We start from the raw sequence: 18,521 nt of genomic DNA, 5'->3' as shown, positions 1-18,521 counted from the left end.
GTGTTCATTGTAGCAGTATTCACAATAGCCAAAAGATGGAGACAACCCAAACGTTTATCAGCAGTGAGTGTGTGTGGGCTCACGCTTTCAGTTGAGTCTGACTCTTTGGACCCGAGTGGACTGTGGTCCACCTGGGTTTTCTACCCATGGAATTTTCCAAGAAAGAATACTGGAGTGGGTTGAAATTTCCTACTACAAGAGATTGTCCCGACCCAGGGATTGAACCTGCAGATCCTGCATTGGCCGCAGATGCTTTACCACTGCGCCACCCAGGAAGCCTGACCATCAACAGGTGAATGGATAAACAATATGTAGCATATACATATGCTATACATATGTATACATATGATATACATATGTAGCATAACAAAGAATGAAATTCTGATATTTACTACAACTGAACTAATCTTAAAGACATCATACTAAGTGAAATAAGCTGAATAAAAGGACAAATATTGTATGATTCCCCTTACCTGAAATATCTAGAATAGGCAATTTAATAGAGACAGAAAGTAGATTAGTTTCTGGAGGCTGGAAGGAGAGGAAATAGGGAATTAGTACTTAATGATTATAGTTTCTATTAAAGGTGACCGAAAAGGTTTGGAAATAGATACTGGTAATAGGTTCACAACATTGTGAATATAATTAATGCCACTGAATTGTCATTTCAGATGGTTAAAATGGCAAATTCTATGGTGTATATATATTGGTTTTATATACATGTGTATATATATACATATATATATAACCACAATTTTTAAAATTAATAATTGTATATTAAAAACCATTGAATTGTAATATTTTAAGTGGGTGAATTGCATGATATGTAAACTGTATCTAAATAAAGTGACTTTAAAAAAGAAACGAAGTGAAGGGGGCTTGTCCCCGTGGTCACAGTAGATACAGCAATGGTGAGGTGGTGAGTGGTCCGGTAGGGTGACATGACACGCACAGCTGACGGTTGGGGAAGCGGGGGGAGGAAAATGATCTGTAGCTTGATTACCTAGAAAACCTACCACACAGAAACCTCTGACCCTAGACCACATCTAAATGACCGAATTACAACTAGAAAGATTTGGTGGGAACCTCATAAAAGTCTCTTCTCACTCTAAGAGTTCCCTCAAGGTTCACTCTAAGTCCAAAGTTCAAATGATCGAATAAGTTACAATTACCCTCTTGCAGCTGTCCCACTTCAGGGAAATCCCACTCCCACACGTGTCCCGTACTGGGAGGCAAAGGACAGGCTGCCCAGATCCCACGCCATAGGGTAGGAGAAGCAAAGGCGCCCACTTACCACCACCAGTGGGGTCCCCAGTGTTTCAGATCAGTGAGTCTCAGGCAACTCTAAATCCTACTTTGTGGATCTAATTTGTAAGGCCACTCCCAACTCCTAGCGCCACTCCCAACTGTCAGCTTGAGTTTCCAGAGGCAGAAGTTACGTGCTACCACTTTCTTAGAGATGAGAATACTTGAGAAGGGGGTAGCAGGTGGTGCGGAAAGAGAGGAAAGGAATGTTGAGGAGAAGCACCAATACAAGGGTGAATGGCTGGACTGGAAACTTGGCATCAAGCACAACTGATTGCTCAGACTCTCTTCCAAGAACCGTAAGAATTAGTGCTTCAGAGAATACTTATCCATTAGATTCCATCTCCTCCTAGTAAATAGATTTCCTTAAAAGACTTGAAATCTCCTGCACTTCTGCATCGTGCCCTAGATCTCAGCAGCAGCAGTGGATTCCAGTGGTAGGAGGCAAAAGCTGTGTCATGCAGACATGAAGCAAAGTGTTTTCAGGTGGTGCCTGATGTGGTACAAGGCCATGCAGAATTGGTCTCCACAGAGTAAGCTGAGAAGAATAAGTGGCCAAGGTTCATGGATTACATGAGGTCAAGGGGATCTGTGGAGACACACAAGAATTGTCTAATATGGCAATATTTTTGTGATCACTTTCCATGTTATTAATATTTAATTTTTGCACAGAATGGTTGTACAGATTAATTAGAGCCTACATACTCTAATTAGAGCCAATGTACAATATATGTCAAATAATGCTGCCCACCTACTCAAGGATGCTCACATCCTAATGCCTAGAGCCTGGGAATGTGAGTTTACAAAGCAAAGGGGAATTGAGGTTTTAGATAAAATTAACATTGCTAATCAATCCACCTTAAAATAGGGAGCTTATCTGAGTGGGCCCAATGTAATCACATGCTTGCTGGCTCAGTCGCTAAGTTGTGTCTGATCCTTTGTGACCTCATGGACTGTAGCCCACCAGGCTCCTCTGTCCATGGATTTCCCAGGCAAGAATACTGGAACAGGTTTCCATTTCCTTCTCCAGGGAATCTTCCTTACCCAGGAAATCAAACCCACATCTCCTGCATTGCAGGCAGATTCTTTACCACTAAGCCACTTGGGAAGCCCAGGGTAATCACAGGGGTCCTTAAAACTGGAAGCAGAGGCAGAAGACTCAGTGTCAGAGTGATGCAATGTGAGAAAGACTCCACCGACCACTGATGGCTTTGAAGCTGGAAGCAGGCCACAAGCCAAGGAATGCAAGCAACCTCTTGAAACTGAAGAAGGCAGAGAAATGGATTTTCTTAGAGCATCCAAAAAAGAACGCAGCCCTGTTGACACCTTAGCCCAGGGAGAGCCACATCAGACTTATGACCTACAGAACTATAAAATAATAAATGTCTATTGTTTTAAGTCACTAAGTTTGTGGTAATTTGTTACAGCAACAATGAGAAACTAATACATTTCCGCAATATGTTAAAGTATGACTTGTTGGGTCAAAGATCATGCAAAATTTAGTAATCCCTTTATATGTGTTGCATTCCAGGAAGATAGTAGCAGTTTTAAATGCCATCAACAAAGAGAATTTCCAAAACCAGAGAGTATTTTTGTTTTCTAATTTTTAGTAATTGACAGGCAAAATTTGTACCTAAATGTTTTAAATTCATTCTTATTATTGATTACTTATGATACGTGTTTATTGATTCCTCCATAGATTAGGAATATAGCAGCCATTTTTATTTCTTCTTTTGTAAATTACTTGTTCAAATTCTCTGACCATTTTCCTTTCCAGGTATTCATCTTTTCTTAGTGCTTTATAAAAATAGGCATTTGTGTCACATAGGTTGAAAATGTTTGTAATTTGGCTTTATGCTTGATGTGTCAAGGTACAGAAGGTTCAACTTTCATATCATAAATCAAACTTTTACAGTTTCTGCCTCTGATGTCATATCTCAAAGTCTCTTTCTCCTTTCTACATGTACAAATATTCATCTGTATCTTCACTTAGTGCTTTTATAGCTTGAACAATGTGCATTAAGAATATAACTCAGTTTCCCCTCAGTGATTACCCAGCAATCTCAACAACAAAAGGATCAACTTACCCACCAGAGTAAGTTTAAAGATGCTATTTCAAAACAATTTCTGATATAGACTTGAATCCTCAGCTTTTTAAAATAAACTCATATTTGAAAGTGAAAAGTTGCCCCAAAATAGCAATTTTCTATTTAATGTTCTCAATTTGTGTATCACAGTCTCATGGATTCACATTTACCCTTTAAGGTAGGAAAGGTCTAACCCTGAAAGAAATGTGAAACAAGTAAGTAACCACACCATCTCTAAAATAAAGTTATGTTTTCCAGTTATAAAACACGAAAGTCTTTAGCCACAAAGCAGAGAAAGAAAAAAAGAAAAAACCCACATCCTTTGTGTTTCATTATATATTACTATCAGTACCTGAAACTAGTCTCCATATGTGAATAACAGGAGCCATGAATATTCCTTTTCCTTTCTCTTTTCCTCCTGCCATTTGTCTCCTTCTAATTCCTGGAGGTAAGACATATTTTCATATGCTTTTCAGTTTTGCTTATAAGAAAATTGAATTTTATATTGGTTTACTTTTTGTTCAATATTGTGTAAAAGTAAAAAAGAAATCATAACTTAATTTCTAATACTATTTCATGTTACTTTTAGTCTTTGCTATTGAAATGGCATATTGCTTTTTAAAGTGAAAACATGACCTATTGTGTTTACAGCAAAAATATGAAAGCATAACTATATCTGGAGGGTCTCACAATTCAGGCCAGATCCACAGAGCAAAACTGGCTAGTGAAAAACCAACAAAGCCATTAAACTTGGGATGGATAGATTGTTTATCAACTGGAGAGCTTAGTTACCCTCTGTCTGGTGGCTCAGACAGTAAAGAATCCACCTGCAGTGCAGGAGACTGGGTTCCATCCCTGGGTTGGGAAGATCCCCAGAGAAGGAAATGGCAACCCACTCCAATATTCTTGCCTGGAGAATTCCATGGACAGAGGAGCCTGGTGAACTACAATCCATGGGGTTGCGAAGAGTCAGACACAACAGAGCGACTAACACAACTCATAACTCTCAGATAAATCTTAAAATTTTGGTTTTCAGAATGAATTATGTTTATTTCCAGTAGTAGGAATAGTAAAGAAAGCAATAAATCAATGTAAAATAATCCAATGAACTATATATATGTGTGTGTCAACATTTAATAAAACTTACAGTTAAGTATATTCTAAGTGTTTGACATACACTCTTCTTATGTATTATTGTTATCAGCCCAATTTACATACGAGGAAACTAAGGCACAAAGAGGTTAAGACAACTTACTAAAGTCATCAGCTAGTAAGTAGTAGGTCTGGGATTTGAACCCAGAGTTCATGTTCTTAACCACACATTATGATATCTTATAGCTCAGTGATATCTTCAGAGCTGGGATTCTTCATGTGGGATCCATGAGCTCCTTCAAGGGCATGAATGGGCACTAAGAAGTCTGTGACTCTCCCAAAGTGAAAGAAAGAAAGTGAAGTCACTCAGTTGTGTCCAACTCTTTGCAACCCCATGGACTGTAGCCTACCAGGCTCCTCCGTCCATGGGATTCCCCAGGCAAGAGTACTGGAGTGGGGTGCCATTTCCTTCTCCAGGGGATCTTCCCAACCCAGGTCTCCCACATTGCAGGCAGACGCTTTAACCTCTGAGCTACCAGGGCAGCCCGTGACTCTCCCAAAACTGTATGCAAATATTCACACGCTTATCTGTGTCTGTACTTTATTCAGATTCTCAAATGGCTCTACATTTCAAAAATAACAAAGGTACTTCAGACAAACAGCTCTTCACAATGGATAGAGTATATTTTTTTTCATGATGAGGAACTGGATTAGAAGACTGCTTTACTATTTATTAGTTGTGTGAACTTGGGCAAGGTAATTGCTCTGTCTAAACTTTACGTTCCTTATCTCTGCATGGGAATAATAACACCCACCTTGCATTGCAGCAAACATCAGAACCAGAGTCTGAAACTTACCAGTGCCTGGTAAATCACAGATGCTTTCACTATTATTGCTACTATAGTTGTTGCTCTTTCTTCAAATTTAATACAATTTACCAAACCATCATTCCCAACAATAAACTCATCATGGAACACTGAGATTTTTAAGGTCAATAACACAGTGTCCAACCCCAAACTGAGACAATGAAGCCTGTAGTAGGAAATGAACCGCTGAGGAATGGCAGGAAAAGGAGAATGAGGTTTCTCCCCCATCAGCTCTTACTGTATGATATTGGGTAAGTCTTTAATCTTTTTGCTTTTTGAGCATTAATAAAAGAAATTCTATTGCCTGACAGTTTCTGCCTCCCAGGGATAGGAAGGAGATGGATACTAGGTTAAAGGTGATCTGAATTCTTGAGGAAGAGAAGTAGTGTTTAAATTCAAGATACTATTATCCGAAGCTATCATGGAAAATTGTAAAAATTCCGAACCACCTGGACCACTTTGATCTTCTCTCCCTGGACACAAAGTGCATGTCTAAGCACTCATTCTGGATCTGTTCGTTATTATCAGAACTTTCTCAGGGGGACACATAACTCGGTAAGACAGGATTTCACTCTGGATCACTTTTACAGTTTTTCCAGTATCCTGCGAGGGAATTATAGGAGGAAATGAAGTGGCCCCTCACACAAGACGCTACATGGCTCTAATCAAAGGGCTGAAACTCTGTGCAGGGGCTTTAATCAAAGAAAACTGGGTGTTGACAGCCGCTCATTGTGACCTGTAAGTAATTCTGAGCTCCTCTCACTCTCAGACAGTTGGGGGCGGGGCGGGGGCAGAGGCTGTCAGATGACTCTGAAGTCCAAAACCAAAACTAGGTAGGGATGGAGAAGAAAGTGTGCAAGTACATTCAGTGTTATATGCTATTATTATGTTTATCTCTGTAAGCAAAGGCCAGATCCTGTAGAATAAAATTGAAGTGTAAGACTATTTTCTCATAGTATTTTTTTAACTATAAATAGCAATATTATTAACATTTTGAAAATCAAAATGGTGGAAAACAGCACTCCCAATCTTATCAACTTCACATAATCACTGTTACTATTTTGATATATTTTATTTCAGGCTTTTTTCACAAATGTATTTCACATAGTCGAGCAAGTAAAGTGTTCTCTATGATTACAAGTGATTTACTTACTGTGATCTAGTTAGTCTTATCCCATGTTGCTACATATTAGATTGAACCATACATTACTGATATTTAACTGCTTCACTTTCCAAAACAGTCATTTCCTATGGTTCAAACTAATTTTTCCCTAATTGTGATTTGAAAGTCAGAATAATGTTTATCACCTGGATATGCTGCTGTTTTCTTCATCAGTACTTGTTGTTGGTAACTGGAACCTACTATTTCCCTGCTCACTTTAGCATAAATTGCATGAATAAAAGAAAAGATTTAACTAGCCCCCCACATAGAAGATCCAAGGAGATCTGCGCTCTATTGTGTTAAATGAGAATTTATCAAGGGAACTTCAGCACAATGTACACTGTAAAGATCACCATTGGCTTGATTAATAGGCCCACTTAGTGCAAAGTCTGTCCAGCAAATCAAGAAAAGCTTGTGCCCTTCTCTCCCAGATTAGCTATCATTAGGTTCACAAACTAGACTTGGGGGCTAGCAGTTTATTTCCTTCTGTGTGTGTGTTTGGATTCAGTTCAGTTCAGTTCAGTCGCTCAGTCGTGTCTGACTCTTTGCGACCTCATGAATTGCAGCACACCAGGCCTCCCTGTCCATCACCAACTCCCAGAGTTCACCCAAACTCATGTCCATCAAGTCGGTGATGCCATCCAGTCATCTCATCCTCTGTCGTCCCCTTCTCCTCCTGCCCACAATCCTTCCCAGCATCAGAGTCTTTTCCAATGAGTCAACTCTTCGCATCAGGTGGCCAAAGTTATGGAGTTTCAACTTCAGCATCAGTCCTTCTAATGAACACCCAGGACTGATCTCCTTTAGGATGGACTGGTTGGATCTCCTTGCAGTCCAAGGGACTCTCAAGAGTCTTCTCCAACACCACAGTTCAAAAGCATCAATTCTTCGGCGCTCAGCTTTCTTCACAGTCCAACTCTCACATCCATACATGACCACTGGAAAAACCATAGCCTTGACTAGACAGACCTTTGTTGGCAAAGTAATGTCTCTGCTTTTGAATATTCTATCTAGGTTGGTCATAACTTTCCTTCCAAGGAGTAAGTGTCTTTTAATTTCATGGCTGCAATCACCATCTGCAGTGATTTTGGAGCCCAAGAAAATAAAGTCTGACACTGTTTCCACTGTTTCCCCATCTATTTCCCATGAAGTGATGGGACCAAATGCCATGAACTTCGTTTTCTGAATGTTGAGCTCTAAGCCAACTTTTTCACTCTCCTCTTTCACTTTCATCAAGAGACTTTTTAGTTCCTCTTCACTTTCTGCCATAAGGGTGGTGTCATCTGCATATCTGAGGTTATTGATATTTCTCCCGGCAATCTTGATTCCAGCTTGTGCTTCTTCCAGTCCAGCATTTCTCATGATGTACTCTGCATATAAGTTAAATAAGCAGGGTGACAATATACAGCCTTGACGTACTCCTTTTCCTATTTGGAACCAGTCTGTTGTTCCATGTCCAGTTCTAACTGTTGCTTCCTGACCTTCATACAGGTTTCTCAAGAGGCAGGTCAGGTGGTCTGGTATTCCCATCTCTTTCAGAAGTTTCCACAGTTTATTGTGATCCACACAGTCAAAGGCTTTGGCATAGTCAATAAAACAGAAATAGATGTTTTTCTGGAACTCTCTTGCTTTTTCCATGATCCAGTGGATGTTGGCAATTTGATCTGTGGTTCCTCTGCCTTTTCTAAAACCAGCTTGAAGTTTTGTTTTTTGCTTTAGTTCTTTATTTGGCTGCATGGCATCTTTGCTGCATCAAAGAGTATCTTTCATTGTGGCACGCAGACTCTCTAGTTGTGGCATATGGTCTCAGTAGTTGCAATGCACAGGCTTAATTGCTCTGAGGCACGTGGGATCTTAGTTTCCCAACTAGGGATCGAACCTGCATCTCCTGCACTGCAAGAGAGATTCTTTTTTTTTTTTTTTGCAAGAGAGATTCTTAACCACTGGACAACTAGGGAAGTCCCCTAGATTCAGCTTTAAAATTTCACTATTATGTCAAGATTCATTTCTTCAGTTCTACATATTCAGATCTAGGCTCTTTTCCATCTTTGTCATCTTTGTGAGGACAAGCAAGTTATACTATCTCCCCCAAAGAAATAAACTCGCTACTTCTGCTCTCATTCTTTGGTTTAGTCTCTAGTCCTTGGGTTGAGTTTCTTCCACTAAGTGTTGATTCCACAAATCCAAGGCAGATGGAGAAACTGGCAGCTCTTCTTTCCTCAGCAGCCCATGTGGTCAGCACCCAAGCACACCTCTCCAGGCCTTGCCAACCCAATGCTCCTGCTGCTGCCAAAAGGCCTGGGATTCCCCTCCTGTTGCTTCTTCCCTGAAAAGACCTGAAGTTGAAGCATCTAAGATAACACATGTCATAGGAGTTTTAGGTAAAACACCTAAAGAAAAAAGCCTCATAAATGCCCCCTAACTTGCTGTGCTTATTTATATATAGAAAACCATGTAAAAGAACTGATCGGATTAATAAATTAAATTCATACTTAATTTCATCTGTTCTGTCACATAAATTATATCATCCTTGCTTTTTCCAGGAAGGGCAATCCTCAAGTTATTCTTGGGGCCCACTCTACATCCCATAAAGAGAAACTTGACCAAGTATTTTCCATTAAAAAGGCAATTCCCTACCCATGCTTTGATCCACAGACATTTGAAGGGGATCTTCAACTACTTCAGGTAAACATGTTTTTTTTTTTTTCAATAACTATTTTGAAATTGCAAAATTTTGAAATTTGGTCGGTTTAACCTGAAACCAGTTTTACACACTGGCCTCATAGCCAAGACTGGCTAATGCCAGGATGTAGGTATAAGAAGCACAGCAGGGACCCAACATAATTACACAAATGTTCACCTTCTTGGAAGTCAGTTCAATTTAAAAAATATTGACAAAAGTCCTACTGTGATAAGACCCGTCAATCCAAAGTGATAATGCCACCAGCAACTCAATTACAGTCAAACCAAGTTGCACTTGTTGACTCTTGCTCAGCAAGGGCGACTGTACACCGTTAGGAATCATGGAGTGGCTTGTAAGAGTGTTAGATGGGACTTATCCCAGGATTTGGGCTCATGTCAGATGAGAAGGAGTATTCTAGGAAGTAGGAGTTTGCTCTGAACTGACTATTGTCAGGAAGTGGGGTAATTCTATGATGGAGCACCTCAGTGAATCTTACTTACCTAGGAGGCTAAATCTGTGATTGATAAGAAGCAGCGGCCACTCATTTTAGCCATAGGGGGCATTTGGTCATTTTTGTGGCAGGCAAAATGACCTTACTTTTGCCTGTACTCAAACATGACTGCAAAGTGGCCTGGAGCCTTGCTCCTTTCTTTAGGCTCACCTTGTCTGATATTAAAAGCAAAAGTATTAGTTGCTTAGTCGTGTCCAATTCTTGTGATTCTTGTGACCCTGTGGAGTGTAGCCCACCAGGCTTGTCTGTCCATGGAATTCTCCAGGCAAGAATCCTGGAGTGGGTTGCCATTCCCTTCTCCAAGGGATCTTCCCGACCCAGGGATCAAACCCAGGTCTCTTGCATTGCAGGCAGATTCTTTACTGTCTGAGCCACCAGGGAAGTCCTATCTGATATTGGTGGTCTATAAAAGTGTTCATGATCAGTAGGAAAAGTTGTGGCCCATCTGTAAGTGCCAGTAAGATTTTCTCTCTTCATAAGATAAACAGGTGCTGTTCTCAAAGTGTTCACAGTTTCTAGTGAGAGAGACAGACAAATACATCAACAGTTCTGATCTGGCTGTGATGTATTTGTCTTAGTGATGTATTTGTCATCAGTGATGGAGATCACTAAGAAGGGGGCTCTGAGGGAACACGGGCCGTGTCCAGGCAGTCAGGGAAGCTTTCTTAAAGAAGGTACAGGAGTCAGGAGGCAAAAAAGAGGAAAGGGCCTTCCAGGCAGGAAGTATAAGAGGAGTCTTTAATGGAAAATGCATTTGGAGGAAGAGGAAAGAAAGGGAAGTTATCATGAAATTTAAGAAAGAGGGAACCCAGACATCGTAATAGGAAGAAGTTTGAACTTTATGGGGAAGGAAATGGGAAAGTATTTTAAGCAGGGCAGTGACATGATCAGACTTGTTATTAGGAGGATTACCTGACTGCTATGCAGAAAGTATGATAGAAGAGGCAGAATTGGGCAGAGTGTGCAATTCACACTCTTCCTAAGAGGGTTGAGGAGAAATTTCCCCAGCAAGACTTAAGAGGAAGCTCAAGGAATCCACACGTTCCCATATTAGGAGTAAAGAGAGGACCTAGAGCTTTGTATGCTTATGGCAAACTCCCCACACTCCCTGCCCCCCGTACTTATCAGTGACCCTCACACTTTCTGCCTTGAGACTCTGGGCCCTGCCTCTCTCTCACCGTCTACTCTCCTCCCCGATACTCTAATTCCCTCCCGTCCTGCTTCCTGCACGGGGCAATGTAACTCCCTCTCCCGCCCAGTAGAGGGCGCTACCTGGCCTGCTGCCCTCCTGCCTTTTTCTCCACCTCAGGGCACTTCTGATATATTAAATACTTTAGATTGTTTGTCTGTCTCCCTCAGTGCGATGTCAACTTCAAAGAACAGATATTTTTATCTTTTTATTTCTCCCCTATACCAGGGAGTATAGTGCCTAGTACACAGTAGACCTTCCATAAACATTTCTGAATAATTTTGGATAAGGAATGGAATTAAGCCAGACAGTGGCAAACCCATCAAGGGAAAAGATTCTGAACTCAGGTTTCAAGAAAGTGGTAGCAGTGGTCAAGTCTCCTTTAGGACTTAAATATCTTTACAAGAGTGTGCGGTGAGTAAGGGGTGCGAAGAAGAGTCAGGAAACCCCCTCTCGCCTCTGACACTGTGGCCAGAAAGGTGAGGTTGCTGGAGAAATCTTAAAGAGGGTGTCAGGACCTCCCCATGGTTAACCTTCCAGTGTGAAAACCTACTGATGTGCCCATCGCTGGTCTGTGTGCCTGACCCCAGGAGTGCTGTCTACAAGTATATGCATCCTGACTCCAATGCTGATCCATTCATTCAGACCTGAAGTCCTTTCTGGGGGTTCTGCTGCCTCCTTGTCAATCCAACCAGATAACAAGTGTGAAGACTTGCCAGAGTGTGAGCAGGACAGAAAGACAGGTGTTGCACATGGGCATTTGAAGTTCTGTGGAAAGAGTTTAAGCGGTGGCCATTTCTTTTTCTAAATTCTAATGGGGCGGCGCGGGGGCACATCATCGACTCAGAGGGGGCACTGAGGAAGTGGGGACTGTCTAATGTCAGGAAGTGGGGCCTGAAAGTAACGCAATGATAGGAGTGTGGCAGTGGCCTCTGCTGTTGTGCTCCTGTGTTTTTAGAAGGTCTGCAATACTATGACTCCCTACAGCTTGAGGCAAGAAGGAAAGAACTAGAATTATCTTCCTCTACTCTCTTCTCAACTTCTATCACACTCCCGACTCTCCTGACCTTGAATTTTCAGAAGAAAAAGAGAGAAAGCAAGGTAGTGAGGCAAGAAGAGGGCGTGGCGAATGAAAGAAAAGGGCAAAGTGTGCGTGAGCCCTCGAGGGCAGCGCAAGTGGTTTGCGCTTGCTCAGAAGAGGGGAAGCCACGTTTCCACTGAAGTGGAAAATGACACTGACCCCTTTCCCACCCTGCCCCACTGCACCTGGAGCTCTGGTTTCCTTTCATTGGTCTTAATATCAGTCAGTTCACAAACTTAAGATCACCTGAATAAAATAATGATTGAGCTCTCCAACACAGCTTTTCAGCCACAGAACTGTCAGCCACCACCAATAAAATTTCATCATTGATGGGTCAACTGAAGTTTACTAGACTATCCTAGCAAAACATGCCTGAAAAGGTGTGCTGTGACTTTAAAAAACCAATAACTGATGGTCAATTCGGTTGGAACATGTTTTGATTTATATTCTTCATAAGAACATGCTAAATAAGCAAGTTATCTATTTAAGTCAGAGCTGTTTTCTGGGTTTGGTTATTGTTGTCCTGGCCTTAAACTGCAGCTTCTGTCTCTTTTCTAGCTGGAAGGTAAAGCAACTATGACCAAAGCTGTAGGAATACTTCAGCTACCAAGAACAGAAGACGATGTCAAACCCCACACCAAGTGTCATGTGGCAGGATGGGGAAGCACCAAAAAAGACGCATGTCAAATGTCTAATGCCTTGAGAGAAGCCAACGTTACAGTGATAGATAGGAAAATATGCAATGATGCCCAGCACTATAATTTTAATCCAGTTATTGATCTCAGTATGATCTGTGCTGGTGGTAGAAAAGGTGAAGATGATTCATGTGAAGTAAGTAAATTAAAATTTTAACCATTTTGGGCAATGGGAAATCAGGTTAAATAGCATGCCTAAGAAGAACAAGGTGGACTATTGTTAGTGAAACCTACCATCCAGGGAAACTCCTCTCATTACCAGTGATCAGGATCGCACTTAACCACCACTTATGGTGCTATGGGCTTCCCTGGTGGCTCAGATGGTAAAGAATCCGCCTGCAGTGCAGGAGACCTGGGTTTGATCCCTAGATTAGGAAGATCCCCTGAGGGAGGGCATGACAACCCACTCCAGTATTCTTGCCTGGAGAATCCCCATGGACAGAGGAGCCTGGCAGGCTACAGTCCATGGGGTTGCAAAGAGTTAGACACAATTAAGCAACTAAGCACAGCACAGCACGTGGATTCTGTCCCGCTGATCATGACAGCTGGCATTTATCAGATGCCAAGAACTATACTAAATTGTATACTCTATGCCAGTTGATCCTTAAATAGCCCCATGGGATAGACACTATTATTATCAATCCTATTATATAGATGGGGCTTCCCTGGTGGCTCAGTGGTAAAGAGTCCTCCTGCCTTGGGTCAGGAAGATTCCCTGGAGGAGGGCAAGGCAACTCATTCCACTATCTTTGCCTGGGAAATCCCATGGACAGAGGAGCCTGACAAGCTACAGCCTATGGGATCAAAAAAATGTCAGACGCGACTTAGCGACTAAACAACAAATTTTACAGGTGGGGAAATTAAGACATAGAAAGTTACTTAACTTCCCAAGTTAGATAATGGCAGTCAGTAGGGGGGACCTGGACTTGAACCCAGGCCACCTGATGACTCCCAACTCTTGCGTTGTTCTGCCTCTCCATGTGCCAAGAATGGGCTTAAGTAGGGTTCGGCCTTATTTAGAACTCATGTTCCGGAAGTGGTTTGCAGGGTCAGAGAGAATATGAAATGAGAACTGATGAACCCTGGAAAAGAGCCCTAAAATTTGTTTGAACTCTCACAAGTACTCCTTGGTCTGAGATGGCTTACCCTGTGTCCTTCTTCAAAGCAGGATATAATTCAAATCCCATCTTGTGCCTCAGGCAGTCCCAACATCCAGTCTCTTCCCCTAACATCTACTGACCAAGAAAAGGGGATACAGGGCGACTGAGGGAGACAGTTATTTTCACTGTTAAAGGCTTCCTTTGCTACTCTGCCTTTGTTTTACCGATGAAAATAAATTTTGCACATCTCCAGAACTGTCTTTTGCAAAAGGGAAATGATTGGAAAATATTAACAGATCTGTGTAATTGATGCTGAGGGCAGACAATTAATAAAAGAGATATAAATTAGCCTTTAAGGAAAGAGAGAAAATGTGTGAGTGAATGAGTGAATGAATGAATGACTAAAAGGGTGATTAAATATCCTTGGAAAGCACTCCTGTCTAAATTTGTAACTTTCTGTTTCAGGGGGATTCTGGAAGTCCTCTGATATGTGATAATGTTTTCAGAGGTGTCACTTCCTTTGGCAAGTGTGGTAATCCCCAGAAGCCTGGCATCTACATCCTCCTTACCAAAAAACACCTCAACTGGATAAAGAAAACCATTGCAGGAGCCATATAACATTTCTACTTCAAAGTAGAAAATCGAAGTAACCAAGTGAAAGGGTCTTAAACTTGACCTGTCCGAAGAAGCATCTTGCAGCCCTCTGAACTTCACATACAAAATGCCGCCTGTCTAAAATAAATTCAGCAATGAAAGAAATGACCTCCTGCTGTCACTCTTCCCCGATCAGCAAAGACTGAGTCATCACATGTTCTCTATCCATGGTGAGAGACGTCCCCTGAGAAAAAGTTCTCCAATTCCGTGACTTTTTGTTCTATTCAGAATTTGGACTCTCACTTTTGAGTTCATTCTTAAAAGGAAGTCATTCTCGAGAAAGTTAGAATATTCTCCTTTCTTCCAAATGAAGATCCAAAATATTTCTGCTCTTAGAAATTCAGAGCCTGATATTGTATTCAGTGTGAGAGTAAAGACAGAGATAAGGAGGGATTATTCACTTCTTACTGTATGCTTCTGCATTGCTTAACTTCTTACCAAAATTCTAATTATGAATACAGTGGGAAAGACTCAGTGTGTGTTTTAGATAGTGGGAAAATTTAGAATTTGAGGTTAGACATAATTCAGGGAAACTGCATCATTTATTAATTACAAGTAGACTAAAATTACATAGATGAGTAGGCTGCAGTCCAGCCAGTACTTTGGTATGTATTTTGCTTTAGCTAGACAATTTATATTTGCAAGCACTAAGCTTAGTTCTATGTTATTCTTGATAGACTGTGCTATATAATAAATAAAGATGGCTTCTTTATTGCCTACCATTTATAATCACATCTTTTTGTTGCACTGTTTCTCCAAAGAGCTAATTTATAAATGCTCATTCTGTAATAATTCTGGCTGACTTATCCAATTTAATTCCTCACACATTTCCTGAGGGCCCACCATGTGCCAGGCATTCTGTCCAGATTTATAAATATTAAGACGTGACCACCACTTTCAACATGTTTGAAGCCTAGTAGGAAGCAAGGAGAAATCCATAAGAATGAGGACATCTGCTTTGGGTTCTAAAGAACACGTAACAGAGTAAGGCTATCTACTGTGTTGAGAAGTGATGGGGGAAAGATAAGCAATATTTCACACTCCCAGAAGCCATCCCAATTATCTCTCAGAGTCTACCTCCTGAGATTTGCGCTATGTTTAGACAGACCAATACAAATGTTGGATTCCCAACTAGAATGCCACAGACATCATAGCAGTCTGGTGGGAGGATCACTGGTCTACAGGTCGGACACCGGCTCCATCACCAGACAGTGTAAGACCTTGAGCAGAGTCTCTGCCTCCATTTTCACATCTATAAACTGAAAATCTGTGGAGGGACTTCACTGGTGGCTCAGTGGCAAAGAATTCAAGCTCCCAATGCAGGGAGCCCAGGTTTGATTCCTTGTCAGGGAACTAGATCCCACATGCTGCAACTAAGACTCGGCATAGCCAAATAAAGAAAGAAACAGACATTTCTGTGTATCCAATGAGAAAATTCCAAATACCTACAAGACACTCGGTCCTAAGCAACCTCCCCACTGGTGACACTGAGACAACTTGTACAAAAGTGAACTGTACTGTCCTTAGCAGAAACCCAACTATAGAAGCAATTCATCTGCAGCGCTGATCGGTGGAATAAACAGAGCAATGAACCTGGGCCAGAGGCCCTAACTCCACTCTGCCTCTAACTCACTGCAGGACTCTGAAGAAATCATTCAAGCTCTCTGGCCCCCAGGGTCCTCAATTTGTCATGAGCAGAGTGGCCGATAATCACCCAGATCCAAAAATGTGTAAATAAACTATCCTCTAACGGAGGCCTTTGCACAAACATTAAGAACAATGAACTTACCACAGTGTACAAGGCCCTGCACAAGCTGGCGTCTCTGTACTCACTTCACTCTGGCTATGCCAAGATTCTTTCCTCAGTCACACACACACACACACCAGGATCTGTGCCCTCACACACACTCTCACATATGTCCCCACCCCCACAGGCACTCACACTCACACCCACTCCCCACTGGGTTTTCTCAGGTTGGCTTTAATGTTGGCTGCTCATCCTTTCAGAGTCAGACCCTCTCTTAGTATTCTCCACTTCAGAACCCAGTTTTGTTCCTTTCAGTTCAGTTTAGTCCCTCAGTCATGTCTGACTCTTTGCGACCTCATGAACTGCAGCACGCCAGGCCTCCCTGTCCATCACGAACACAACAATTTAAAATAATTTCATATGTTTATAAATTTCTTTCTTAGTAGACTATGCTCCATAAGGCAAAGATTAAATATTTATTCACCTTTATGTCTTATCTCCAGCATTTAGCACTGTGTCTGGCACCTCAGAGGTGTTCAATTAATATTTATGTAGTACATTAATTAATATGATTCCAGGCCTTGTCCTCAACAGCTGATTCACTTCTCTATGACCATGGAAAGAGGACAGCAAATTCAAATATAAATGTGTATAATAGCATGCATTGCTCTTTTGGAAAATATTAATTCATTGAGTTATGTAGATTTTCCAAGTTCTGACACATTCATTGCACAATATTTTAAAAAAACATTTGTTAATATCACTACCATCTGATTGGGCAAGTCCTTAAGTGTTGGGAAGATGTCAAGCTTGTGAGAGCAGATACAAGTGTTTCTAAAATTCTAATTTTATCGTTAGCAACAAACATTGTCAGTTGTTTTCTCTAAAGTGACAGTTTCACTTCATTCATATTTGAGAAATTGTCATTAAATATCAAAGTCTGAATAATCATATTTTGTCTGTCAGCATTCTTTTTTTCTTAACTTGACTGCAGTATAGTTGATTTACAATGTTGTATTAGCTTCTTCTTGTTTAGTCACTCAGTCATGTCTGACTCTGCGACCCCATGAACTGCAGCACGCCAGGCTTCCCCGTCCTTCACTATCTCCCAGAGTTTGCTCACGCTCACATCCATTGAGTCAGTGATGCCATCCAACCATCTCATCCTCTGTCGCCACTACTGCATAGCAAAGATGAATCAGCATTCTTTCAGATAAAAAAAGTATTCCATGAAAGAGATAGACCAGTTAGCAACTCAAACAATTACACTAGTGTTTTTCATCAAAGCAACCATAGTACTTTAATGTGCAACCAACATGCTTCATACATACATTGCACACTTCCCACATCACAGAGAATATTAAGAAGACATTTACTACAGGGTAAAGTGTCAATTTTTTTTAAATTTTGCTGTTTCTGCTGTCTCATCAAAGACATTCTTCATTGAAACTGTTTTTTTCTTCTGAGAGTGTCTGACAATGAATAGAATGACTATTGGTACAGTCTGATGCTACTGCATTGATTTGTGCTAAGACACCAGCAGTTTTCCCCATCATTGCCTTTGTGACATTAGTGAAAATGTTAACACACAGGTATAGAAACAAGAACATCTTAGCATTATTATGAAAATTAATTTAATCTCACAGACCCCTGAAAAAGTTTCAAGAACACCCAGGGGTCCACCAACCACACTTTGAGAACTACTGGCTTACAATATTGCAAAGGCTCACTCATAACTGGAATAAATTAAACATTTTCCCAAGAGTATAAACAGGTAGCCTTAATTTACAATTTTTTTAATTTATACTTATGGGACTCCCAGGGTGGCACATGAAAAGAAACTCAACATTAGTCACTAGTCATTACAGAAATGCAAATCAAGACCACAATTAGAAACTTCTTCACACTCACTAGAATAGCAGTTGTAAAAAATTATACTAATAGCAAATATTGACAATAGTTTAGAAACCTGGAATCTTCATACATTGTTAATGCAATATAAAATGATTCAGCCACTTTAAAAAATAGAAGTTCTTCAAGATGCTAAACACAGCTAAAATATGATAGTCATCCCACTCTTAGGTTTATGCCCCATCCCCAAAATGAAAACATATGTCCTCACAAAAACTTGTACATAAATGCTCACAGCAGCATTGTTCATAATAGGTAAAAAGTAGAAACAACAAAAAGTGTATCAGCTGCTGAGTTGGCAAATAAAATATATTTCCATGTGATGGAACATTATTTGACAACAAAAAGGAATAAAAAGCATCATGCTAAGTGAAAGAAGTCAATCACAGAAGACCACATATTGTGCATTTCCATTTATATGAAATGTCCAAAATAGGC

At 40.8% G+C, this 18,521-nt stretch overlaps 1 protein-coding gene across 1 annotated transcript; it reads left to right on the top strand.

The window, feature by feature from the left end:
• Window positions 1-3,746: 3,746 nt before the first annotated feature.
• Window positions 3,747-15,157, top strand: LOC113879000 (granzyme A). Its single transcript, XM_027520240.1, has 5 exons — window positions 3,747-3,840; window positions 5,941-6,088; window positions 9,056-9,197; window positions 12,535-12,807; window positions 14,237-15,157. The coding sequence occupies exons 1-5, from the start codon at window positions 3,780-3,782 to the stop codon at window positions 14,387-14,389; spliced, it is 777 nt and encodes a 258-aa protein (XP_027376041.1). The 5' UTR covers window positions 3,747-3,779; the 3' UTR covers window positions 14,390-15,157.
• Window positions 15,158-18,521: the final 3,364 nt, after the last annotated feature.

Source organism: Bos indicus x Bos taurus, chromosome 20 (assembly GCF_003369695.1).
Source record: "Bos indicus x Bos taurus breed Angus x Brahman F1 hybrid chromosome 20, Bos_hybrid_MaternalHap_v2.0, whole genome shotgun sequence".
NCBI classification, from domain to species: domain Eukaryota; kingdom Metazoa; phylum Chordata; class Mammalia; order Artiodactyla; family Bovidae; genus Bos; species Bos indicus x Bos taurus.
This window is presented reverse-complemented; position numbering and strand designations above follow the sequence as displayed.

Bases quoted from the DNA above. Each gene is read 5' to 3' on its own strand.
- LOC113879000 (XM_027520240.1), top strand. From the start codon at position 3,780: ATGAATATTCCTTTTCCTTTCTCTTTTCCTCCTGCCATTTGTCTCCTT. The intron at 6,089-9,055 runs GTAAGTAATTCT...TGCTTTTTCCAG, and splicing joins ACAGCCGCTCATTGTGACCT to GAAGGGCAATCCTCAAGTTA. The intron at 12,808-14,236 runs GTAAGTAAATTA...TTTCTGTTTCAG, and splicing joins GTGAAGATGATTCATGTGAA to GGGGATTCTGGAAGTCCTCT.